We start from the raw sequence: 27,072 nt of genomic DNA, 5'->3' as shown, positions 1-27,072 counted from the left end.
ATCCCAAAGGCCTCCCTAACTCTAAAAGTTCCTCAAGTTTTTTGGGGGGAAGGCGGTGTGAATGTCATTCACATTTTTTTCTATTCGTTTTCATTTTGTCCTTATTACCAATGCCTGTACCTGGTGTAACAAGTAACTCATTTATAGAATGCTTTTTAAATCTTAAATGTATGCTTCATCTGCCAAACATATATCCACTGGCATATAATGTTGTAATGTATTCAACACAAGACACAAATTTAATTACCATTCTTACATTGTCCTGGATTGAAACATACATACATATGAAATAATTTATGTTTCTGCAGAAAGCGGAAAAATCTTGAGCTCTGACCTTGTACGGTTTGGAAGGTCTTTGTGCTGCATTGCAGTCACAAGGGCCAGGAAGACATGAGGTTGAATTCTTAAACTGGAATACAGCCCTTTCCATAATGACCAACTAAGATTTATACTCAGATCTCAATATTTTGCCCTGTAAATTTGTAATCCCTCAAACAAGTGGGTGGTCTGCTGTGCTGACCTGGATATAACCACTATGCACAGGGAATGCGAAGAAGTAGCTTAATGCCATTGGATTACTATCAAATATTCCTTGCTTTTGCACATCAAGTCCAGAGTGCTTCTTCCCAATCTTTGAATGAACAGGTCATTGAAGAGTGTCATCTTAAAACATGGGCACCATCATGGCTTGTAGGTAGCTATAGGCATTTCAACTTACCCTTTTCTGTTCAAGTTCAAGAAAAACATATGGAAGTCACCCACAGAATGGTCTAGCCTGCCTTTCCACAAACCAAAGGAAATGGTATATAAATCCAACTGGTGTTAAGATAGTGTGTTGTGCATTTCCATGATAAACAATCCCACAAAGACCATTACAAAATATTTTGATACAATAACCATATTTTACATGTACAATTGTCAGGAATGCATACCCGATTTAACTTGGGCCAAAAACATCCTATTCAAATTCCATTACTTCAATGTTCAAGGCATTTAGAAAATATAGCCCCAAAATGAAAGCTCCTCTTAGAAAAACGGGTAACTTGCACTCAGCTTCACATAATGGTTATTTCATATTATAACAGCATTGACATTTATCAAGGTGAAACAATTCAGCTATTCCTATAGCCAATGTATCCATGACATGCCAACTCCATTGCATGTAACAGGGCAACACAAAAAAAACCCCATGAAAACACCATATTTCTTTTTATTGGGCCTGAAATGACTTACACGTGTAGGACTATTATACAAAAAAAAAATGTCTACACAGCTATTCTAGATTTCCTTTCCTTTTATGGGGCTCTTGTCACAGCTGTCAAGTCACCTGACCTTCCAACACCAACATCAGCCCTTAGCCACCAAGGAATAGCTCTGAGATAACAAGGCATGGTCACATGCTAATGTGGTGCAGGTTTTTTTTCCTTTTCCTTTTCCTCATTTTATTAGATTAAACCTGGTAAGGTAAAATGTTATCAACAGGAAAGACAGGGTAAGAGAGATGTTAGGAAAGACAGACATCGTTTCATTTACTCCACTACAAGTTTTTGAGATTACAGAGGCTGCAGAACAGTCAGCTTCCTCAAAATTTGTTTACATCTGACTGAGAGCCATGTATGGGCAGGACATATGTACGAGCAGATATTCATACAGTGCTCCCCTCATTATAAACCCACTTTAAATTCAGTACTTCTATAACACAGTAAGCTTGTGGCCCTCTGGTTTCCTTCCTCAGAAGCTATACCCTACTCTCCCCATTATGGATCCCACCCAGTTCTAACTAGGGAGCACTGTATACACACATAATTAAATACCTGTATTGATTTAAAAAGGCTGACAATCACAGACACAAGGTAAGTACCAGGGGGAAATTCCATTTTGCTTTCACATGTCACTAGTGTTAAGTTTTTTCTTTTAAATCTTCACAAAGTGCAAATTTAGTCTATTGGCGCTTTTCCACAGTAGGGCCGAATGGTTACCAGGGGCACTCCGTGCTGTTCTGCATTGCTCAGGACTCTTGGGAACGGTTACGTTTCTGTTTCCATCTGTCGGGCTGCTAAAACCAGGACTAGGAAGTAACTAAGAAAAACTAGTGACGACAGCAAGTGACACGGTGTGTCCCGTTGTCCCGTAATAAATATCCCGTTGTGTATGTAATAAATATGCGCCAGTTGTCGTCACTCCCGGTCGCTCCCCATTCTGTTTTGTTTTTATGTTGTGTTATATTTCGTTGGCTGACGATATGGACGAGGATTCTGTGCATTTTGGTCTGTTTTTGAATTTTCTTTTTAGCGTATCCTTCACCGACCATCACTGTTGCATGCATCACAAAAACTATTCCACTAACTAATGCTTACATTACAGTGTGAAATATCCACATTATATAATACCACTAACCCATTTAAAGACACTCAAAAATAACGTGTATAACCAAAAGATTTTGAGCAGTAATACTTACATAGCAATGATGAAATTGTATCTGTGTTCAGTAGATGGAGACAAAGACAGTAAATCAACGATACAATTCAATGCGCTTCTGTTTTGCTCCAGAAAACAATGTCAGATAGGTCTATCCGCAAACATATGGTTTAGCTATGCCCAGAAGTCCTCAATAATAATAGTATTTTCCAAGAAATTACGAAAAATCGTTAACGTTTCGTTAGGTGCAGCGTCTTTTACTGCTACCACAGAGTGAATGCATAAGTGAATGCAATAAGAAAACTTTTGGTTATGCTGACCTTTAAAACGCTATTCCAAAAGCAAAATTAGACATGTTATACATGGTTAGAAAGCTTGTACTCTCACCTACTGAATAAATTAATTGTCAATCAAGCCAGACTGTACTAAAAAGGGTGACAACGCCGTAAACGACGTGTGTGGTATTACGCACAGCTATTTTGGAAGGTACCCAGACATCACAAATGCGCGTATATTTCACAAACGGATTGTCCAAGACACTATATGACCACTCAAGGACATCTCTATGCGTAAAAACGATGGTAAGGTTATGTATTTATTCAATATTTAGTCCCAGATATGTAGAATGACATGGTATCATTTTTTAAAACTGTCTCATTTCGTTATTCAGTGAGCAGTGTTTTCACTGCTGTATTGGCATATCTTAGGGCTATTGTTGGGTTTATCTTGTTGCCAAGACTGAATACAATTTTTGAGTGGCATTTGTATTCATATTAGCTTCTCTACCGACCTAGCTTACGGAGAGAATGTGAAAAGACCGGATGTGGAGTCACAAAACTGACGTAATGTGAAACCAATCAATGAATACCTACGTAATTAAGCCCGCCCACCCGAATGGTTCTGCTGCACTGAGCACGGTTGTCTAACCGTGCTCAGAATATCGTGCTGGGCACAGTTTGTAAGCGTTCCGCGCCAAACCGTTTCCAGGTGGAAACACCATTGGAACCGTTCCTCTCCATGCTCAGAACCGTTTGGCCCTACAGTGGAAAAGGGGCTTATATTACATTTTCAACCACCTTATTTGAAAGGTGTGTTTTGTTTTATTGAAATGCATGAAAGAAAACACAAGAATATTTTCCACCCACCCCTCTTGATCCCCCTCCCTATATAACCCAGAAAGCTACCTATAACTCAATTTAAAAAAGTAATTTCATGCTGCAATACCAGCGAATCACGCTGTTTTTCCCCACTTTACAGAATCCTTTTTCTTGGCTCCCAAATTCAGTTACATACAGTACTTTATTACTGCTTGCGTGCGTTTAAGGTTAAAATATATTAATTTTTTTCATTAAATAGTCTGCCTCCTGCACAGTCGTGCATGCATCAGGGAGCATTTAGCAAGCTGTAACGAGCACCAGAATCAAGCCAAATGACTTGTTCAGGTTGTAGGTCAGTCCCAGCATTTCTTTTGGTCCGTCCTTTAAATGGTTCCCCTTTTTTGTAACAAGATCAGTCCAGAATTGATTCTCCAGTGTGTGGTCCTTTCCCAGTTTAAACGAGGAAACAAGCAACCAAAAACAAAACCAAAAAAAAAAAAAAAAAATCACTGAAGTTTTGTTCCAAGCTTTCGTTGTCTGTTTCTGAAAAAATAAACAAAGAAGACACAGATTGTAAATGATAATGGTAAAGTCACAATTTTCATTTACAAATAGCCAGGGTGGTTTGGCATTCAACCCACAGACAAGACAACACAAGGTACAGCATGATCGACACACACTAAATGTCAATTACACACCCTGAACGAAAGGGTGATTTCACTTTCACATCCCACACGTTTCAAAGAGAATGTGATCCTTCTGATATACAAACTCATACCTTGCTTCTGATCGTGTCACGGTATACTCAAACCACAAGATGTTTGGGATCAGGCTTGTGTCACGCACCAAAAAGAACTCTGCAATTGGCCTGGGGGGAAAGATTATAATTATATAATTATCCAGATGCAAGACAAAGTATCGAGTTGTAAAAACAAAAAGTGGGAATGACAGTTTGTTGTTCAGTTCTTACCATGCTGCTATCTTCGGAAAAAGCGGCGTCAGCACCTCTTGTGTGATAAAAAACCAGATCACCCCAATGATGCTGCCAGCCACACCTCCATAGATCACCTGACTCCAGGAATGATACATTAAGTACACCCTGCAAGCACAAAGTAAAGAAATCAGAGTAGTAACACTACACAAATATTTAATTGAAAATGCAACATGTTACAGTGTAAATCTTGTGCCAGCAGACTACTGAATTTGCATTTCATAATTTGAATTTAAGGTTTTAAAACTAAATACTGCGATTTGAGTCTGTTGAACGTATATGGATCCCTTGAAATTCCGTTATCAGTATTCAGTTTCAATTCAGTTCAAAGTGTTCAAAGTTGAACTTGAAACTTCATTCTCAAGCTCTGTTCAACCTTTTAACTCGCAAAAAGCCACAATTTCAAATTCAACTACCCAAAAGATTTTGTGAAGCACAAACCACAGATTGTAAACATCTGCAGCCAATCTACCGGAGCACATAACTCGCTTCTCATTGGCCATTCCTGAGGGCTAGAGGTTTTCTGCCCAGAGTGGCAACAATCTTTCTAACTCCACAAACTCAGTCAGCTATGCAGATGATATTAAAGGCATGTTTGTACAATATCAGAACATACATAACCATGTACATATACGTACTGTGCATATAGCCTATAGGTAAACAACTTAAAGGTAGAACACTTTACTATCATCTGTCAGCAATGCTGGCTAGCCAATTCTTCACCATTTTAAATACCAAGTCCAACATTATTTTCCAATTTATCCAGCTGGCTGGATATCTACCCGTCCACATATCCATCTTACTTGCCACTGTAGGTAGCCACCTGCCACTTGCTAGTTAGGTTGCTAGTACTGCAGACAGCTAGCTACGATAATGTTAGTCCAACTTACGTAGTAGACGTACAGTATTCTGACTAGTAGTTAAAATATCAATACACAATGACTCTGGTGACTGTTTCACATTAGCTAATGTGAGAATGACAATAATTTGTTTCAATAATGTTTAACTATGTCATTGAAACATTACACAGCTGAAAAGAGTTTGCAATGTTTGACAGATTGGTAAGCAGAAAACCTCTAGCCCTCAGGAACTGGCCAATGAGAAGTGAGTGTTGTGCTGCAGCAGATTGAAGATCTGCTTTCCGTAAGTGCCTGGATGTACATAAACCGAAATAATAGAAAGCTTTTGGAGCTTTTCAAAACAGAAATGTTGGCTTTTTGAGAGTTGAAAAGTTGAACAAAGGTTGCAAGTTTCAAATTCAGGTTTATAACTGAACTGAAACTCAAAAGCGAAAACTTTAAGGGGATCCACACAAGTTCAAGTTATTGAAATTGATTCAAATAACAACATTCAGTTTTAAAACCTTAAATTCAAATTATTAAATACAAATTCAATGTAATCAAACTCAATTTCAAAACTTGATATAGAATTTTAAATTATGAAATACAAATTCAGACTACCTAAATTCATATTCAGGTGTCTGGTGGCGCAAGGTTTACACCATAACTTTCAGCTACTCTTAACCCACTTTTTATTATTCCAGAGGCTGATGGTGAAAAAAATAATTCAAAACATCAAAGAAAGCAACCTTTGTTTATTGTGCAACACTAATATTACATGTTTTAGTTCAGGATGTCTTTTGGAAGATATTCTATAATGCATGATACAAACTATATTCAGTTTTGCAAAAAAAGTCATCCACCTATGCAAATATTAATTTTACCTGCTATAGGACACAGACAAGGCCACTCCTAGCAAAATGATGGAGAGTACATGTCTCCACAGTAGCTCCACACACCTGGCATTGTTTGTTTGATGCATTCTGAAAAATATTGAAAGGATTATACATCACCATAAAAACATCCTTTGCATTTCACAAATGTGATAGTCATAGACAATACAAATTTTCAAAGACATATTGTACAACATTATACTGTGCGCCACTGACTACTGCCCTTACAGCATTATTTTCCCTGATGAAACCAAGTAAGTTTTGCTGTGCTGATTTTGGAGCATGGATACAGCCTCCCCCTTGAGCAGGCCTAGAGATGCTTTCTCGCCAAGTTCAGTAATGAACTAATTACAGCACCCTGTGGTGGTCAGGCATAATGCCAGCTCAGCACTGCTTGATGTCTCACCCAGTTATCTTTCCTTTTCAGGCTAGGACAATGATCAGGTCAAAGGCAAGTGTACACACATTCTATAAACCAGCGAGAGTAGTCAAAGCGGGTGTCAGTTCAATTGCTACTTGCATAGAACGCATTTTAGAAATGATCAATTTATAAATACTGAATATTACATAATCAACCTGGGTTCCATACATTGCCCAAAGGTAGATGAGTAGTATTCCACCCAGGAGTTAAGCCCAAAATATTTTTGTGTACAAGCTGAGCTTATAAACTTCACAGTGTCACACTCAAATAGGTACAGTGGTTGGTGGCAATTGGAGCTTTCTAGCTCCACCTAGCAAGTTTTTAAAAGAAAGTTTTTTTGGATTCATTCTATTCATTATGGTGGCATCTTTGCCTTCATTACAGTGTTTACAGTCCTCTAAAACAACCAAAATCTTAAGGAGATATGTTCACAGGAGAAAACGGTGCCTTACCTCAAATAAAGGAAAAGAAAAAAGTATACAACAAAAAACCAGATGAACTGTGAGTGGCTTGAAGGCATCCCATACTCTGTGGTCATGGTGGTATGAGCTCCTACAGGGCCAAAGAGCAAGAGTAAGGACAGACAAAATGCAGGGGATGGACCTACAGGCAGACCTATGCAGGCAGACACATACAATTACATTGCAAGTACCACATATACATCATTAACAATATTTGTCATTCGCTTCAGCAAATGCTTAACTCTCTGTTTAGTAAAATGAAACAGAGGAGTACAAAATACTGCATCCGCCACCCACACACACGTGCATGCACGCGCACACACATGTACACTTCGCTCACCTTCACAGGGTCGTGGTTCCCTCAGGATATGCTTCAGCAGCCAGTTGAGTCCCTCATTCAGTATGAGTCCCCCAAAAAAGGAAATCTGACAGTGACAAGACCCACACAACCTTTGTTCATTGGTAAAAAAGAAAATAAAAATTGCAGCTGACTTTAATCATCTTGACATGCAATATATACATTTATAATATTTATTCATGCAAAATATGACATTCACTTATAAAAATGGTTGGCTGCACATCTACATTTACCCAATATGCCTAATCAATTAAATTAAGTCGTTCTTTTTCCCCAACATTTACTAGAGCACTTCTGGCCCTTCACTCAGAAACATCTTAAAATAGACAACTTCATTTAATCTTGGTCAGAAATTAGGTTTCCAAACTGACCAGCAATGTGAAACACCTATGACCTTCCAATGTAGTGTACAAACTGTTACTCACTGTGTGCAACTCACGCTTGAATACAATGAGTGTGACAAAGCCCACCAGAATAGCAATGGGGATGAGGCTAGTGTAGGCCAGCACTTTTCCTGTCAGGTCACCTAAAAACAAAACAAATGACATTGATTTGCAAATGAAAAGCACACAATGGTGTAGAATGACTGCCTGTCAGTTTGAGGAACATTCATTTCAATAATCAAAATGGATGGCTACTGGAGTTTTGTATTGTTCAGTGTAAAATGACACTCAACACAACCATTTAAAAGGTGTTTAAGTTGAGTGTTGATTATATTCCTGATATCAGATAGCTGCAAACTTTTGACAGATGCTGACAGAGGATAACAAATTATGCAAGTTTCCCAAAACATTGACCCTTTTTCCCCCTCAAATGATTTTAAAGGGTACAGATATACACTAAATCATGTCTTAAACTAGGTACAATTACGGTTCTATTATAACTGAGCGTGTACTGTATAAATAAAAACATCCAATTCTGGTTAACAGGTTAGATAATAGATAAACAGCATTAGAAAACGTTTGCAATCCAATCCTTTTGTTAATGTAGTCAATGCAGGAGCATGTCTTGCTTGTAACACTATTTAAGCATAACCAGAGAATGTAGCTGTATCATTTCTTGTTAGCAGTAAAATAATCATTAAAACAATCAAAATAGATGTATCCATTTAACTGGTCTGTTTTTTTTCTCCTCAAATTGTTAGATGATCTTGCTATACTTAATCACGGGACCGTTGCACGACTATCTGCCTAATTAATGGATTAACGGTTGGCCAGACACGTTTGTCAATATTAACTTGCCTCTGTACTGGAATTGTCCGTAAATTCTTGATATATTTAGCAAGTGAGCAAATAATGTTCAAGCCGTTAGATCGTTCAAGATTAACATAATTGCGTTAGCTAGCTAGCTAACTAGAAGTAGCTGGCAAGCTAATATTCGCTAGTTAGCTTGGGAATTTTAATTCCAGAGATTGTAAGCGATTGATGTGTTCACACAATAAAATAAATATTTCGATTGATGCTACTGTTGACCAACTTGAGCAGAGCGGTACGAAGGTGGCTAGCAAGCCAGGAAAATTGGGGTGAGCTAGCTACAATGGATCGGATCACCAAGCTAGCTAGCCATCTAGCTAACTGGTTAGCGAACAAGCAAGCTAGTGAACCAGCCGTAGAGCTAACCGGCCCCAAAGCGCAAAAATAGAGCGGGTGTTCAAATTCTGCTTCAAATATGGCCAGTAAAGTTCATTATTAATGTAAAAATACCAATGTATCCGACAGAAATATCTTGTATTGTAGATCATTTCGCGAAACTGCGCATGCGGAACAGGCACACTATTTAGCAGTCGATGTTACGTCCCTGCGGGTGCAATGCATCCACTCCGTGCCGTGGTTCACCATTTGGCAAGTCCACTCGGCCGAATCCATTCAGTTGTAAAAAAGAAAAAATCCAAACTGGCTTTAAAAACAATATATCCGCAACCTGTCCCAAATATAATGACTAAGAGTATATATTAGAGGCTCTCAAAAGAACTTACCAGCTGGATACTCTACATGGGTTAGAGATATCGACCGCCATCGAGGTGGTACCGAGCACTGCTCTTCAGACGCCATCTTGCCCGGACACCGGGCACTATGGATCGACAAATCAGAATGTGACGCCCAAGTTCTTCTGACCAATCATTACAGACAGGTTCCTTCACGTAAATTGTCCCCTCACCATGTAGAACACTACAAAATGAATGTAAGCAATCAGCCAATGGAAACACTGTTGGAGAGAGTGATTTGTCCAATCCACTATGACTTCCACGTGCACATGGAAAGAAGGCGTTCCCTACCTGAAATGAAAAATTAAATTCATTGGTAAATCAACGCATTCAAGTACAGTACGAGTTTGTTTCAGTAATACGCAGCGGCTAACTACATAGCGCGTTATTACGTATGTAATTGTTAATATATTTGCATATTCCTATGCACTGTGCTCAATGCAAGCTTAGCTGTTAAATTTTTACTTCCAGCTTCAAGTGTAAAAAGGTCTGTCTTTTGCAAAGAAAAAATAATTTGCAATTTGGATTTTCTTTTGCATGTTTTGATTTTTCTGATTGCGTTTGAATGTGTAAGATTTAAATGTTGATGGAGCTAGAGCAGGGGTATCCAGTCCTATTTCTGGGAAGCTACAGGGCATGCTGGTTTTTAATTCGTTTTCGTCTGGAAAATAGCTGTCAAGTTTACACCAGGTGATGGTAAGTGAACTATAATTGATGAAGTGCTGTGTAAAAGTAAACCCTCCTTCCAGAACCAGGGTTTGTGCATTGAGATGAGTACTACCATTAGACCAGGGAGACCAATGCGATGTTTGATGTTTCTTAGCTAATTAAAACTTAGCTTCTGGTCAACCATAGAAAGGATCTAATTCAGGGAGTTTTAAGTATTCATTCTATGTCATAATAACTGTCACAATATGCATGTTAGACAGATGACACTAGTTTTTTGCTGGCTGGTTGTCTTTCTGGTGGACTATTACTAAAAGTAGCAAACTTTTCATTACATCGTGATGTTAGTTAACGTCCAACCTCTAATCTTGTGCTTCTGTTCCAGCTAGTTTTCTCTCTGAGTATCTTTTTATTTTTAAGAAGCACTACAGTAGACCTCAGCCATACAGATATTTTGCTGAAAATGGACATGCTGGTGTAACTCAGGCAGCAGCCTTTCCCGACCACTGTGGCAACAATTTAGTACCCACAAAATGAGCCCCATGGGTGGGGCATCCAACTAAAGAGCTAGTCCTGCTGGGTGATTCACAACTGATCATTGTGTTACCCAGGAAGAGGGGTATCCGAGGCTGTGCCTGAATCAGCTTACTTTCCCACTACTGAGTACACAAGTTGCATACAACTTGTATTCTTAGTAGCAGGCAGGTAAGCTGATACAGACGCAGGGTTCTAGAATTTGATTTTTTTAAAAGCCAAGGAATAAGTTACCACATATTAAAACTGATCATTTGTTTTTAGGTCATGTGAAGAATTTGCTGTCAGATTGCATCAATGATTTTACCCAGGGAATACAATTGTGTCCTGAAACTTGCATCTGTTTACCCAACAGTGCTAGACAGTGTCTGTCAGTTTATTATGTGGTCAAGTACAGCATTTTGTGGAGCTCCGATCAGGCCATAAAGAAGCAATACTCAATACTCAATTTAATGCAGTGCAGCAGCATGTTCTTCATAGATTAGCATAAATTTGAACCCTAAAATGAATCATTTCTACATTTCTATTAACAAAATAGACAATAATATTAGCCAAATAAATCACCTGTGATGATGGATTAGAAAGGGCCTGCTTCGCAATAAAGATTAAGCTTAGTCTTGGAGTTTTTTTTTTTTGAAAATCTCCATTCAAAATTGAATTTAGTCTTGATCAAGCTTATTCTGCATCTGTGAAACTGGCCCATAATGTAATAAAATAACCCAGCTTTATCCAGCCAAGGGAGGTGACTTAACCATCAGAAAATGCTGTTGTGTTCATTTTTTTCTTCTACTTTGCAGGGAAATGCAAAGCGGCCCATAGCTTTACCCATAGAGAGAAGCCTTTGGTCAGCACAGTATTCCCCTCCTCATCACACAACAGTGACTCTTCTGTTCAGTCAGGTGGCACAAACTTTGCTGTCTTCCAACACAATGACTGGCTGGACACATTTTGCACATGCTAGTGTCTGCCTAGCGTTGAAGCAATTGGATCTATGAATGAAATTGGGAAAATCTATCTGAAAAATTTGGATTAAAAAATTAGGTTTTATAAAACGGTGTTTTAGTGACAAAGGAAGTTGATTATTTTATGGATGGTCTGATTGCAGATTATGTTAGTTATCACATAGGAAAAAATGTTGCAACATGCCTTTTTAGTTTATGCTTTATACCATTCACAATTGTCAATCAATAGTAACCTAATCACAGCCTATTAACATAATAGTGATCACTGTGATTGCAATGCACAGACAAAATGGCTGTCTAACCTTAATGTCCTACACAATGTAGGCTAGATGATGTTCTAAGACACAAAATTCAATTATTTGCAAACCAGTTTAATCTGCAATAACATATAAAGGGCACAAATCATGAAATTCACACAGCTGTAGACTGCTGCAGTGGAGTACCATTGTGAGATTAGTGAATTTATTTGATAAGAGGTTTTAGGTGTAGCTGAGATTTGGAATGTCCCCCTTGAAACAGGCACATCTTAAAAAATGTTTTTTTCTATGAATAAAAGACTTTTCTTGAGTCAACCAATCATTTTTAACAACATAATAAAGCTACTTGAAGGAGATTTTAAGGTGACTCTACTAATCATATTCATATATCAGTTACAACCACTAGGCTTCCAAACCATTACTGTATAATAAGTGTAAACTGGAGGACAGGGTCTATGTGGAATGCTGGTGGAAGGATGTAAATTGCTTGTGAAGGATAAGAGCTTTGGTCAGTGAGCACCACAAAGAATGTGCTATAAATTATGGATTTTATTTAATCAAATCGGGAACATTTCACAAGTTTCCTTTTGTAATAGGACAAGGTTATTTAACTGCACCATTCAGGTGACAGTATTACCCAGCCCATATGGCATTTCACCTGTCTGGCACACATGGAAAACAGCGACATATAGCTACAGTACAGAGGAATACTTTTAACACACTGACAAATACACAAAGGAAATAAATCAATTGGGCAATTCATAAACAACAGCTTTGACAAAATGCACAAGTTACTAAGATGAATTCACACGAAGGCAGGATTTATGTGCCTTTCTGCCGAAGACATTTTCCAGAAATGCCAAAACAGAAAGACAAAAAATGAGCATCAACAGCCTGAACATGGCATATATACACACCTACTCAGTTTAAGGAATTATGTTTTGTACCAGCCTGAGTCAAACAGTTCAGTCAGGTGAGAATTTATTTAATCTAATCAAGGCTTTCTGTAAATTGTTTAGTGTTCTGTGGTTGGCCAAATAAAAGTTTTATATATTAAAATTTACATGCACCCACCATGTTTCTTGTAATTCAGTTTAACCTTTTCATTGACATATTTGCAATTGTCTATGTCATTATGAAATCTAAGAATGAAATGTATGCTCTTGTATCATACAGTACTTGCAAGGCTTTAGCTAAATCATGCAGTGATATTCAGAGTAAACTATTTGCAGGCATTACCAAGCAACTTGAATTAAACTCATATCAATCCTATAACAATGATATATGTCAGTAACATGTTATTTCAAGATTGCAGCCTTTCATGAAGTTGGATTAAGAGGAAATTGAAAAATACATGGCCCAGTAATTTGGAGAAAGCTTTTGGCCAAGATTAAAAATACATAAAATCCAAAACACAAACTGTTTGGAACCAGAGATTATTTCAATGCATCCCCTACCGTTTCTCGATCTTGTGGTAAAATGAAAATGCTGCCATTGCTTTGGTGGAGTAAGTATGACAGAAACTAGTAACTACCATTTTAAGTGCTGCTTAATCATCTTTTGGTCAATTTATTTTATCACAGAGGTTTACTCTTCATACTTTTAACACTTTAAATGTATCACTTATTAAATATTATTTGTGGCAAAAACAGCATTTCTATGAATGGTCTCTCATAAGACAATATGTATCCTGTCCCTCACTTGCAATACAATTGTGATATCACTTGCTGTATCAATGGTGATATAACTCAAAGTATGACCACTTACAATTATTTACATAAGCATTTATGAATGTTTAGATGGCACATTAGTAAGTACTACATAATTAATTCCATCCTCCTATTCAAGCTATAGTACCATGAGAAACAACAGTATGTAAATTAAGTACAAGCAAACAGTGTTTCTAGGTTCTGTACTGTACTTTAAAACATAAGTTAGTTTTACAACAGTAGGTCTGGTCATTTTAGTAATGATTTAATGATCAAAGAAACATCCTGAAATGGTGATGCGTCCAAGGCCCTGATTACAAACTGAAGTAGACAGTCAGCTCAGACTCCAATGGTTTTCACAGAAAGAAATTTTTATAGCGTGACAATGCGGTCACTTGAAATTTAAAAATCAACATACATGGTCTAGGCATTAGAAGCAGTATTATTGCCTTTGGCAATCATACTAATAAATAGCGATCCATAATGGACAACCCTCTTGTTCCTGAGGATAAAAATGTATGAATTGTCCTGACAAGTTACTACTAGCAACAATGTTTTATTTTTTTATTTTATTTTTTATTTTTGTAAATATGCCACCAGAAAATCTAAATCTGAAGTTTGAATTAGATTCAAAAATAATAAAGCTTTACTTGAGGTAATTGTAGTTTACTGCATAAAGACAGCACCCACCCTTACTTTGATTTTAACAAGGTGGTCCACAAGACAAAACTATGCAGCAAAGTATTTCTGCTACACAATGCAGTATTTTCTTGGTGGAAGTGTAATTACTCTTTGAAAAATTAGGAAAAGAAAACATACAACAAACATTGAATTACAAGTCATCTCATTCATGCTCACTTGACAAAAGGCAAAAGAAATACAGATTGAGTATGAAAAACAAATATTCACAATGGTTTAAATGACACAATTCTTGCTGGCATTACACGTTTATAAAATAAAGGCATGGATAGCAAACCTAAATGTGCAGTCATACTTCAGAGCTTCATCAACAATATACAGTAATTACATTGGCCACCAGAAAAAGTCAAGCTTGTCTCAGAAATTTCAAGGGATTAATTATTTTTTTTCAGCTGCGATGAGGGAAAAGGCCTAAGGTTGAGCACTTTAAAATGTCTCAAAATTATATATATATATAACACTCCTGCACCTCACAAATGCCAGGGTGCTGTAAAATCTCAAAGGCACACCCAAAAGTGACACTTTAACAAATAAATAACATATTAATGAATGAACTAACTGTGTATGTATGTAATGAACTAAATTCCCAGAAAAGGATGTTTACATACAGTTAAAAAGGTACAAAGACCTGGATTCTGAAATCAGTGCATAAATCTATGCAAATTCTATTAATATCTGCACAAATTCATCTATTCTAACATATTAAAGCCAATTGGTGATAGACCAATACATGTGCAGTTGACATTTGTCATTATGTCTACTTGTAAGGAGAGATCATGACCATTTATATATTTAATATTGAAGCATGGACTAGGCCACAAGTTCAGTGTATCAACAAATCAAACTTCCATTGGTTACCAACATTGAAAAAATGAGTACAGTATTGTAAATGAGTTATCCTGTATTAGAAAATATTCTTGAATGGATCAACGGACTACATGTACACATGCAAAGATTATTTAGAATGATTACAGTGGGTATCTTTAATATAGTTTTCATTTGCCTTTCCTTTTATTTCTTCAATCTAACATTTATGCTGACTGGAAAATACAGCCAACTGTATTGTAAAGCAAGTAATTCTTTAAGCAACCTTGCTTCATTTTGATATTGCACCACATACTGAATTTCTAAAATATGACAACTGCAAGCTCATGGGGACACCCCCCCTTACAGCTGTAGCAATAACATAAACATGAAATTACAACATATAATGAATTATTCTACCAAATACTTGAGTGCACAGTTCATTCATAATAATTCATTAACCTTTTCGATGACATTCCCATAAAACCACAATCGCTCCCATTACGGTTCATTAATTTCTCCATAAATATGCAATAGTTTCCTTATTAAATATTTCCAGAGGACACTTCCAACTTCCAATGTAAAAACTGACCAATACAAAAGAAAACTAAATAATAAAAATATTATCTGATTGATTAAGTGAGCAATAATTCAGTTCCTATTACACAAGATTCCATTTTTCAGTTTTTTTTATTTATAAAGTGCTAATATGGTGAAAGCAGACAGGGTGATTATGTCATAGGAATCAGTGACGTTATTTATGTTGTGAAAATTCAGCTGAATAGATTTTGCACATTGTAACCACTTGAACCAAATTGAATTCCACAAAGCTTTTTTTTTTTTTTTTAAACCACAGCCTACACATATTGATTTACATTTTAATTTATGAAACCACTTGTAACCTTTTACAATCTACCATAGAGAATAGTCCAGTTTGAGAAGAAAGATCAACCATGACTGTCGAAACCCGTTTGCTCCTACATACATGGGAAATTTTGTAGACTGCACTTCTGGCTTGCTTTGCGGCTACTCCTCCTTAGGTTTCTCTGGAGTTGACTATGGGGTCAGTCACTGGAATGTTACTATTCAGCCAGAAATTTGTATTACAGGCCATAATGTTGTTGACTTTTAACACAGTCTTTACACACATTTGTTTCTGTGAATATAGCAGCATAACTATGGCTTGCAGGATCTTTTTTTTTTTTTAAACACTGTCTGACTACTAGAAATCCATGCATTTTCACATTGTTTACCTCACATTGACGTGAGGATTTAGAGGAGAAATCACCACCTATGCCAGTTTCAGACCAAAGATGGATTTCATTAAGCCGTTTATTATACAACCAATTGAACTTTCATATTCTCTTCTTCAATAATCATCAAGCTCTTCTTTTAAAAAGTCAAACCACTTTCTTGATGGGATTAAATGGGAGTCAATCATTAAGTAATCATGGACTTGATGGATACACTGCAAGTCTTTCATTACGTAACATCCAGACCACATTGCAAGTTTTCATTTGGCCAATGCAGGGTCAAAAATGTTTTATTCCCTAAGTTTTATGAAAAGGCTGTCTCTCTCAGTGTTTTTGCAGTGATGAAAGAGGGCCGCAATAGCAAGAGGATCTCCAACACGACACAGAAAGTTTTAAAAATGATTACCCCAGGATGAGGACAGATGGAAACATACTGAATGTGAGTGTCTCAGTTCTGTCCTGCAAGTCTAGTCCAGGCCATCTCACTGATGATCTGCAGATCCACCATTCCCGACAGGCAGGGAGCCATTGGCCTCCAGGAGGCTGCTGATGCCGAGATATCCCAACAGGATCTCACTCCTCCGATGAGAGAGGCTCAGAATGTCATCCGCCAGTGACTGAGCGCTTGTGAAGCGAACCTTATCGTGGTCGAACATGTCCTTCAGGTACTGTACAATTTGTTGCTGGAGGGAAGTAATCACCACATTAAATTATTGAACACACACAGTATTATACAGCAAACACAAAGCTTCCAGAAATAAGATAAACTATAACAGTGCAGGTCACCCTTCTGTGCTATATATTAAGTTAACTTTGAGAATGGTGACTACAGTTAATACCATTTCCTAGCATACATGTAAATCATACATTTTTCTTGCATTAGGAAAATTATTTGAGAATTCCACTGCTACCTCATACAAGTTTTACATTTTACATCTGCTGTTTTATACATATTACAAGATACATAATCATATGAAGCATACATTCTATAAGCACCCAAAGGAATAAAACATCTTTCTGTGTAAATTATGACTCAAGGAGATATTCTCACTTTACATGGACAAGCGGGTTAATTTTAAGATGTTTCCAACATAGACTGATAAAATCCCTACTGCATTCATCCTAGCTTTGGTCATGAGAAGATATCAATCTTGATCTAAACTCCAAAAATATGGAATAATTAAATAATGATTAAACAGAAACAATACTTATGATATTTTGTGGGCCTACATATTTGTCCCTTCTATTATTATTACATTCACAATGAGTTGGATGAATTTGTGAACTAAGCCATTTAAAACTGATTAACTGCTCTACATAAGTGAATCCATCCACCTAAAGAAAGCGTGAGCTGCAGTAAGAGATCCTATAGCAGGCAACAACAGGATGAAGTAGTCTTCTTCGATTTGTGCTTAGGGTTGTAACTAGGTAGGCTAGCTGTTTTGTAGGTGACTTAGTTAATGCACTTGTCTTAACTACTGCTTGTATTTTTGCATAGACTGCGTTGTTGCTGTTCTCGATTGTGTTAGTGTTAATCAGTTTACCCTTCAGGGTCCAAGTTGAACTATGCGGTTGTTCCCTGCACTTGGAACGGTACTTCTCTCTAGGGTTTTCGTCATACTTGTTCCTGGTTATGGTTATACACTTTGTTGTACGTCGCTCTGGATAAGAGCGTCTGCCAAATGCCTGTAATGTAATGTAATGTGCTTTCTTCCACTCAGTCTTTTGCACCTGTCCTGGAACCACTCGGGTTTATTTCCTTGACAGGGGCATAAGAACGCACATCGAGTATGTACAACCTGGCTGCGCGTTTGTAGTGAGTCGGCCCGGCATTGTCATTTGTGTTCATGTACTTAGGGTACGTTTCGGGCCTTAGTTTGCCTAGCCCAGGTCATGCAAATAAGAGAAATTTTTTTGCATCGATAAATTTGTATAGATTGTGCTTGACTTCTACAAATCACAGGGTAGGTTATGTTGTTGTGGGACTCCTATTACAAGGTAGTTACAATTTTAGCTTATCCGATGTCTGCACATCCCATGATAACAGGAGAGTCAACAGAACAAGACCAAGTTCAATTAAACTGATAATTGTACATATAGGTTTTCCCCCAAATAAATAAATATTCATCCATATTACACATGAGCCCTATCCTAGATGCAATGGGATCTCTAGATAAAAGACTTAGAGAAGACTTGCAGATATGCTCCGCTCTATTGCAACAAGTGTACCATCAACCTGGATTTCACTGGTTAAATAATTCATTACTTTGTGGTTAAATATTTAACATGTTTTGCACAAATTATAACTACAGGTTTTTATAATTTCCACACAAATGGAAAGCCAGCGCTGAAAATAAGTTTAGTAAATTCAATTTCAACTTCTCAATTGACCTTAATGACAAAATCCAAGGCGACATCCCCCCAAAACAAAGATCTTACCCACAAATTTGGTCATTACGGATTTGAATCTCCCTTGTATTATTATTTCCAAGCCCTTAGCAACACATTTCCCAGTTGAACTCATAAGCAATCATTTAATAAATCTACCCTAGAGTCTTAATTAGCACTAAGCATTATCCAATTCCGTGAATCAATTAATGAGCCCAATTTTAGTTCCTTATTCTCCCTTCTCTCTCTCTACAATTTGGAATGTCTAATTCTACCTTCAAGCCAATTATCGCAAACATCTCCCCCAGTTTGGAAGGGAGCGAACATGCACACCCTCTCCCATCACTTTCCACCAGCACAGGCAAAGTATGCTTCATACAGAGCTGGCACAAGCAGACTCTAGGTAGTGGATTGACTAGAGAAGGTCACCAATGAGACAAGCAAACACTCAGGCTGAAACAACATAATCTGATTCTAACAGCAAATCATATTTACAGTCTATTTAGCTGCCAGAATGAACACACTTTACTTGCTTGTCTGCTCATGATCATTCTCTGAATTAATGAGCATTACCCTTAAGATGACCTGACCTCTCCATGACAAAATAAAATGTATTTAAGGCCTTTCACCAAAATCATACATCTCTAGACCCTTCCTTATTTTCACACTTAAAAAAACTCAGCATCACCTTGAAAATGGTGCACACCTCACCGAGGTGCTGTCTGGGACCCAGGAACCCAAACGCCAGAACTGGACTCACATGCTCAGAAATGGCATAGAAGTGTGATATGAAGCCATCTGGAACCTATTGTCCAGGAAAAGGGAACCTGGTTAGTGATTCAGACAAACAAGGGAATAACCTAAACCTACAGCTAACCCGGCAAAACAAGACAACTGTGAGGTAACAGGATTTAATATTTCAGTAAAGTTCTATTTACATATTTGGCCAAATAAAAATGAACATGGTTTTCAAATATTGCATGTTTACACTTACCAATTGTAAATAGTTGTAATAGTTGTAATATAAAACATCTAAAAGAACCAATAAAATTAATTTGAGTATAACAACGATTTCTTTGAGATACTCATTTGAATCGTCACACACACACACACACACACACATTACCATTATCCAAAAACTTTAGTATATTATTTTTTTGCCTTGCTATACATCATGTCTGTAATCACTAGCTAGTTAAAACAACTCCACACTTACCAACAACATGCTCAGTATCATGTCATCCAGTTAAAAAAACAACTGCATTAAACTTCAGCTTATCATCGTATCCTACCAACATATCAATTTATGAAGCAATTTAATTCATAATGGAGATGATGCTGCAAATCGGTTCACATCAGCTTACCATGAGAAGTCGTCTCTTGGCCTTCAAAACAGACCAGCACGCAGTTGCTAGTGCCTGTAAGGCACATAAACATGGTTGGGTAATGTTTCTATCACATTCTTTAGTCATGACTGTTGAAATGAGACCATTATAATACAGCTGGTCTTCACAGAGGACCCAGTGGTACTCACCGTCTCTTTGAAGCTGTCGGAGAGCCAGCGGTTCCTGAGCACAGCCACCACGGAGGACGGCGGGCTTTCCAGGTCCTCAAAAGCATCCATTAGAATGAAGTCCAGCACAATGTCAAAGAAGTTCATGCATACCACCTAGCAGAGGGGGATGGCTGGTTGGCTCCGGAACAGACAAATCAAAACTCGGGGCTTTTGATTTGGCCTGTATGTTACATATACACTTCTACCAACCACTGAGCACTGCCCAGGCAGCTCGGGCCTGCTGTAAAGGTAAAGCTGCACCTTCAAAGACATTTGCCACATTGAGCTCCACTTGGAAAATTAGTGAATAGCATATTCATCCTTAACCTGTGCTGTATTGCAGCCAATGAAAATATCAACTCAATGTCTCCCTTCTTGACAAAGTGAAGCTACGGAAGCTACTGAACAAAACATATTCTCTTGGGTTTCAGAAATGGCCACAGTGAAACAGGACAACTTTTTTTACTGGAACAAATCAATTAACAGGGCCATGTCTTGAGTGTGAGGTTTTCAGCAGGATACTGTGTGCCACCTAAGGCTTCCCTTCTGGTGCTAAACTGGTTCTCTTCACAAACTACTTTCGGTGGTCGAGCAGGCAAGCAATCCTTCACTCTGTGCCATTATCACTACCAAGGTATTGCGCTGTGGTGGATGGGCAGACAAACTCACGCCTCGCCCCTCCAGCTCCATTTTTGTAGAGCCCCACGTCTCTTCTCGCTGAGTGTAGCGGAGCATGTCTTCATAGCTCTCCAAAAATGCCTTTGGGCTCTAGGAATGGGATATGATTTGCATCAGAAACAAAGCAACACACTCACAGTCAGCAGTGGAAATACTCAAATTCAGCCAAACAGAAGGATTATTCAAATAGATGAATATGGTCAAGGTATGAAAGCCCCTGAAAGATGGTCCTCAGACAAAGACGGACGTCTTCTGGTGCCATTTCCCAAACCCACCATGTGCTATAGTACAGACCATTCACATTACTTTTGGAAGACTGGACATAAAAGTGCTCACCTTGTTGGCCTTGGTCATAAGCCCTGTGATCATCTGTTTCCCCGTTTCGCTGAAGAACACTCGATGAGTTTCATCAAGCAAGAGCACCTGCAGACAGACGCTCAAAATTACTTACCAAATGGAGTCCAAATTTACCACCAAACAAGGAATAATCTAAACCTTAGCAAACATCACCAGGAATCCACCACCAGGTAAATTGTATTAAAGGGATTCAGGACTATTCAGAAATTATTGTGCAATTCACTGTAAATATATCATAAACGAGCAAAAAAAACAAATACAAATAGCCATTAACCAGTCAAAAAACAATTAGCCATTTCTTTCAACAAAAATAAGCGACTACATCATTATATAAAAAAAAAACTAGTCAACCATAGCTATAATATTTTCTGTAGTACATTTTCATGTTGTAGATCTTTAAATAACTGGAGTGAGAAGAGTATTTGGCTGTGTATAAATGTGTCAGTTATCTACATAATCTGCCCACAGGAAGTGCAAAGCAGTCTGACTGAGAGAGTGAAACAGAGGACACACCTGAAAGGCCTGTCTCACACAGTGCAGTTTTGCCAGGAAGTCCTCATCACCATAGCACTCCAGGAGCTCTGTCCTACACAGAAAGAAAATGGCAAACCCCTGGACAGTGAAGCTCATCCAAGCACACAGAGTCAGTTACACATGCACAAACTTCCCCTTCTGAAGTACTCAAGTACACTGTGACCTCAAGTACCCGGAGTCTTGAGACACTAACTGCTGCCCAACACTCCTGCCTTGCCGAGACGGACTGCACTGTTACCTGAAAGATCTGCAGGCCACGTTCCCATCTCTCACCAGCGCCAGCGCTTCTTCATACAGAGCCGCTGGCCTCAGCGGCTGGAACGTATCCTCCAGAGAGAAAGCGTCAAACAACTGCACAGATAACCAGGGTCCAAGTTAAAGGGAATAAGGGATTAACTCAAGGACATCACTTCAAAAATCAAAGCAGACCTAAGCACAGATTTACAACCAACAACATCTTCAGGAGACATAAAATTAAATGTTCTCTGCATCAATAAAACAAGAACAGTGCAGGAATGTATACAGATTTTAATAATGTTACAAGGCCAAGTGGAGGCAGAGCGGCTCCTCACCTCAGCTGCAGAAAAGAAAGAGTCGTCAGAAGTAACAGTGGAGGCATCATCCTCCCTTAATTGATTAAAACTCTCCACGTTGGGCAGGATGAGAGTCCCTTCGCTCTCTGGAATAACAGCAAAAAACAGCACTGAAAAACTGAGCAGAGTGGGAAATGCTGGAAGGGCTGCAGAAAGTGTCTAATATCAAAAGGGCTAGAATGAGAGGCCAATAAAGAGAACAAGCTGTGGAGAATCCACCAGAAAAAAGACTGCTTTCATTTCAACTGTTAAAAATAATTCAGAGCATTTCCTATTTAAAATAAACAATTCCTTCTTAATTTATATAGAAAAGGTGGAATCCTCACAGCTCCAGATAAGGTTAGGCCTGGCGCTGAGAGTTGTCTATTACCAAAGTCTGTCAGTAGGCTGTCAGGAGGGATGGTAGTTCCAAACTCTTCTTGTAGATGGTATGCCCGGTGGAGAAGAGTCTCCAGTTTCTCTGCAAAGACTTTGTTCCTCGACTCAGTCTGAAATGATAGCCAGGGAAACACATCCATATGGAGTCCTACCTCTGATGACCCAGGCAAATATTAAGCCTTAAAATGGAAACATAGGCGGCACTATATAGTCAACAACACTCAAAAATGGAAAAGGGGTCTTTAATCAATAAGAAAAGAAACAGAATATCGAATTCTGTGGAGACTGCAGAGAACTGGGACAATGTTATATGGGTGAAGAAGATGGATATAAAAAACATAACAGAAATATAAAAAACGCTCTATTTCAAAAATATAGGTATAAAATAATCTGTGCTAATCTCAGTCCTGTACTAAACATGCTGTGAGAATAACAAGTACCACTGGCTTTTCAGGGAGTGCTGCCCCCTTGAGGACAAGGCTGGTGCTGTCAGACTCTCCAGAGTGGCTCCTGTGTCGAATTTTCAGGGCCTGTTCCCACTTCTGTAATGCCTCCTCAAACAGCTCCATTCCTAGAGAAGACAAATTTGGTTTAAATAACTATTCAAACAGACTAATATCAAGGTCCAGGCATCACAAGGACATTACCCTGCTCAGCCCAGCCAATTTAAAATCTTAAAACACTGGTATATCTGTGCTGTCAGGTAATAGATTCAATTTAATGTAAAATAACATTAATTTAGTCTATACTTTTGACCAAACCAGCACACTTAACTCACACATTCCTATTTGTTTTGCATTGCATTTTTTCTGTGACCATACAATGAATGTTGTGTAGCTTACACTCCTAATCAAAAGAGAATATTCAGTTCACCACAATAGCGAGAGAGAAAAAAAATAACTGGGCTCAGTCTCAACTAGTCTCATAGGTTTCTTACTCACAGAAGCATTTTTCCACTGACAACTTTCAGCACTGAAAATGCTTGTGCCCAAATTGTGTTTTTTATTATTATTATTATTATTATTTTTAAAAAATCTTTACCATGAATGTAGTCAGAAACCTTCAGAGGGGAAATTCAGGCTTTTCCCACTGTTTTTTCTCTGGCAAAAACACGTTTTGTTGGTTCAACCTGAATTTCTGAAGGCCTTGTTTACAAACCAACCCGAAGAATGCAGATTGAGATAGAGGAGGAATTACCAATGATATACAGGTTCTCTGCATTGGAATCCTCCAGTGCTCCAGGCTCTTCTTCCACTGGCTCCGTTTCCCATGGGGTTGTCAGATTTCCTGACTGACTTGGCGAGAGAGGAACCTGCATCTGTCAGAGACAATGTGATGACAAGATCAACAAAGACCAGATTTCTTGAACTGTCTTAAGAAAAACAGTCTGCACATTATCCTTCCATTTCAAATCTGAAGAAATTGTAGTACTCAGAAATTTTAAATGGTCCACTCTGCCAACACTTGTCTCCACTAATACACAATGGCACAATGGTGCAAAATCAGTGACAGCCTTCCTACAACTGATAACATCATCAGCAAACTTTACATGTCAGGCGTTTCTATGGCCCCCATAGAATTGCGCATGACAAGTAATTCCAGTCTGTCATATTTCCCAACAAGCAGAGCACGATCCACATGCAGCAACAATAAAAACAGACAAATGGATAGACAGAGCAAGGCCAAGTTTCCATACTGCAGTGCAATCTTTCACTCCCATTCAATAAGGTTAAGAACCGTCTGAAAACTTTCAAGATATTTTACAGTACATCTCAACAAAACCTAGAAGTGCACAACGAGCATTGTAGATATCAGCATCTCATGGTCCGAAAAGGAGACTGTGTGACACTACAAGGACAAGGCAAAACGCACACTCACCGATGCCAGACTGTGAGAAGAGCTTGAATGCTTGCTAGGGGCAATGGAAGAAATGCCACTCATAGTGTCATTGCTCCTTGTGCTGGGGCTCATCACCTGTCGGCCTAGAAACGGGCCTGAAAATGAGAATGGAAAGTAAATCTTGGCAGGACATAAGTCTACGCTACCTGTTCAAAAACAAAAAATGGATCATGGATTGGTATAGCCTACAACTCGAGGATGCTGAGCACACTCGGAGTACCAAATCCTTCCATAAACCTGGTGATATGAAATCAGATCACAGATGTTTTTTTAATTTGCTGGCTTTACCTCTCTTAAGTGATGACTGCCTCCCTGCTCTCAGAAAGGTCTCTGGCACTGCTGGTGCTTTCTGGGCATCCTTTGATGCCGTCACCTGTTTTCTCTTGCGACCACGCCTCTTTAGATGGTGGGCAGTGAGTGCTAGGGCCACACTTCCCAGCGCAGTCGCAAACAGCACTTTCTTTAGGCTGGGTGAGAGACGTAGCTGGGAGAAAATGGACTGAAGAGAGGGATATGCACTGTAAGAGACTTATTCCTCGGTGCAGTCATACACTACACATATCAGACTCACTTGAATTCATTAAGATGCAGAATACATGCATGCATTGCTTGTTTAAATTCTTCAGAATAATTTAAAACTAAACAAATGTGTGATTGTTAGAATGCCCATGGAATTTCAGCACTGTGATAATGATAGTAAAAGGAGCTGGTTTAATTTTTTTCTTAAACGCATCTACTTGTGACATTTGCCACTGACATGTTATGACCAACATTCATACTGCAGATTTCGATAAGATTTTATCAAGAACAGAACACTCAGGAAACTCTTTATCTTTGACCAGCCAATGACAGAGCCAGCGAGAAGAAAAACATAGATGAAAGATTGAAGAGAATATGAGTTAGATATGATGGGACATTTTCAGTGTTTACCTGCCCAAAGGTGGAGTAGAGAAACACAGGTATCTCGGCCACAGTCATGGCCAAGGCCTGGACAATGGACACACCTTCCGTCCGTCTCATTGACATCTCAGCTTGGCAGTGGCAACAACACTGCTGAACTACTGCTCACATTGAGCCCCAGCTAGGTGTGGCGCATACAGGGTCCAGTTAGCCCCCGACTGGACCAGTGGGTTTAGTAGTCTCTGAGCTCCATGTTTGCTCAGCCCTGTAACCACTGAAACAAATAGGTTACAATGTACAGGTCACTATTTCATGGTTTGTCAGAAACTTCTGTAAATATCTAAAATGAAGGTCAGTCTTAGCCATTATCCCACACCGAGTCTCTTAACCACTGCTATCAGGTTTCTGCACAATATTCCATTTGTCTAAAGCAGCCATATATATTTTTGCATAACCGTTACCTTGTAAAAAAACATACATGATGCAAACACTGAAACACATTCTTACCATTGTGCCAAATCACACAGGCATGTTCCAAAAGCATGACAATACATGCACATTATATATAATCCAACTGACAATAAACGATATAAATATAACTACATTGAGAATTAATTACATTCATATCTTCGTTTAAAATCTGTACGCACTTCATGATCGATCCATTCACCAGGCAACGTTGTAATTTATACACACCCGGCACCTCAATGTCAATACAAACTTGACTCAAGCTATCTAGCCGCCTTCTTCGTATGCATTGCTGCGGGACTGTGCCATTCTACCTGGTTAACAGCCGATAATGTAAGCCATCATTTGCGATATCATGCATAATTTACAAAAAAGAAAGTAAAAGTAACTTAATGTACTCTTAATGTTACCACACAAGTTCCAACAAACCTCAACATAAAATAGCTTTTCTCGATGCAGCGAGTTAACCAGCTGGATCATCTGTACTGTCATGTAATTAGTGCCAAGCTTCCTTGTAAGATGGTCCACATAACTCATTACAATAGTGTTGTTTTCTGTATTAGTAAAGTATCGATAATTAGGTGTTGTTGTGGATACAATCAATAGTTACCAACAGCTAACTAGCTAAACAGATCATTTTGGATTTGCCTAACTTTTTCTGCGAAGCCAGTGATTCTGTATGCACCCATACATTGATTTGCAAAGTTTCAACAATCATCTAGTGTTAAACAAACATAATCTGTTAAAATTACACAACATTTTTTCTAATATAGATACTCACTGTGCAGCAGTATGATCATACAGTGGAGAAGGGCATTTTCTCTCCTGCATGTCACATACTAACCCTGTCGCTTTCATAGGGGCGTTGCAAAGCAATATTGATGCCTATTTAGACCAATAAATATTAAGCATGAGCAATCGTTGTTGCTTTTTGGCCAGTCAAATCGTTATATAAAGCGTAACGTGAAAAAATACC

At 38.4% G+C, this 27,072-nt stretch overlaps 2 protein-coding genes across 3 annotated transcripts; both read right to left on the bottom strand.

Moving 5' to 3' along the window:
- Positions 1-1,194: 1,194 nt before the first annotated feature.
- On the bottom strand, positions 1,195-9,611 carry dolpp1 (dolichyldiphosphatase 1). The gene is made up of 8 exons (XM_064308089.1): positions 9,454-9,611; positions 7,904-8,004; positions 7,461-7,545; positions 7,112-7,211; positions 6,230-6,328; positions 4,486-4,614; positions 4,294-4,383; positions 1,195-4,058 (listed from the first exon to the last, which is right to left on the bottom strand). The coding sequence occupies exons 1-8, from the start codon at positions 9,527-9,529 to the stop codon at positions 4,022-4,024; spliced, it is 717 nt and encodes a 238-aa protein (XP_064164159.1). The 5' UTR covers positions 9,530-9,611; the 3' UTR covers positions 1,195-4,021.
- Positions 9,612-12,412: 2,801 nt separating this feature from the next.
- Positions 12,413-26,962, bottom strand: miga2 (mitoguardin 2). Of its 2 annotated transcripts, none has more exons than XM_064307166.1 (16): positions 26,878-26,962; positions 25,659-25,902; positions 25,017-25,227; positions 24,702-24,823; positions 24,027-24,147; positions 23,270-23,400; positions 22,822-22,939; positions 22,431-22,537; positions 22,097-22,209; positions 21,838-21,910; positions 21,304-21,390; positions 20,959-21,057; positions 20,269-20,403; positions 20,099-20,152; positions 19,423-19,539; positions 12,413-17,029 (listed from the first exon to the last, which is right to left on the bottom strand). In XM_064307166.1, the coding sequence occupies exons 2-16, from the start codon at positions 25,752-25,754 to the stop codon at positions 16,829-16,831; spliced, it is 1,785 nt and encodes a 594-aa protein (XP_064163236.1). In that variant the 5' UTR covers positions 25,755-25,902; positions 26,878-26,962; the 3' UTR covers positions 12,413-16,828. The 2 variants fall into 2 exon arrangements, with proteins under 2 accessions (XP_064163236.1, XP_064163237.1); XM_064307167.1 differs by having other exon boundaries at positions 24,708-24,823.
- Positions 26,963-27,072: the final 110 nt, after the last annotated feature.

Source organism: Anguilla rostrata, chromosome 14 (genome assembly GCF_018555375.3).
Source record: "Anguilla rostrata isolate EN2019 chromosome 14, ASM1855537v3, whole genome shotgun sequence".
NCBI classification, from domain to species: Eukaryota; Metazoa; Chordata; class Actinopteri; order Anguilliformes; family Anguillidae; genus Anguilla; species Anguilla rostrata.
This window is presented reverse-complemented; position numbering and strand designations above follow the sequence as displayed.

What these genes read in the sequence shown, in the direction of transcription:
- dolpp1 (XM_064308089.1), bottom strand. Translation starts at nt 9,529, where the DNA reads ATGGCGTCTGAAGAGCAGTGCTCGGTACCACCTCGATGGCGGTCGATA. An exon ending in TCAAGCGTGAGTTGCACACA is followed by an intron (nt 7,546 to 7,903) that starts GTGAGTAACAGT and finishes TGTCACTGTCAG; the next exon opens with ATTTCCTTTTTTGGGGGACT. An exon ending in TTGTCTGTGTCCTATAGCAG is followed by an intron (nt 4,615 to 6,229) that starts GTAAAATTAATA and finishes TTGTGCTTGCAG; the next exon opens with GGTGTACTTAATGTATCATT.
- miga2 (XM_064307166.1), bottom strand. Translation starts at nt 25,754, where the DNA reads ATGTCAATGAGACGGACGGAAGGTGTGTCCATTGTCCAGGCCTTGGCC. An exon ending in CACTCCCTGAAAAGCCAGTG is followed by an intron (nt 22,940 to 23,269) that starts GTACTTGTTATT and finishes CTATCATTTCAG; the next exon opens with ACTGAGTCGAGGAACAAAGT. An exon ending in CTTTCTTTTCTGCAGCTGAG is followed by an intron (nt 22,210 to 22,430) that starts GTGAGGAGCCGC and finishes TTATCTGTGCAG; the next exon opens with TTGTTTGACGCTTTCTCTCT.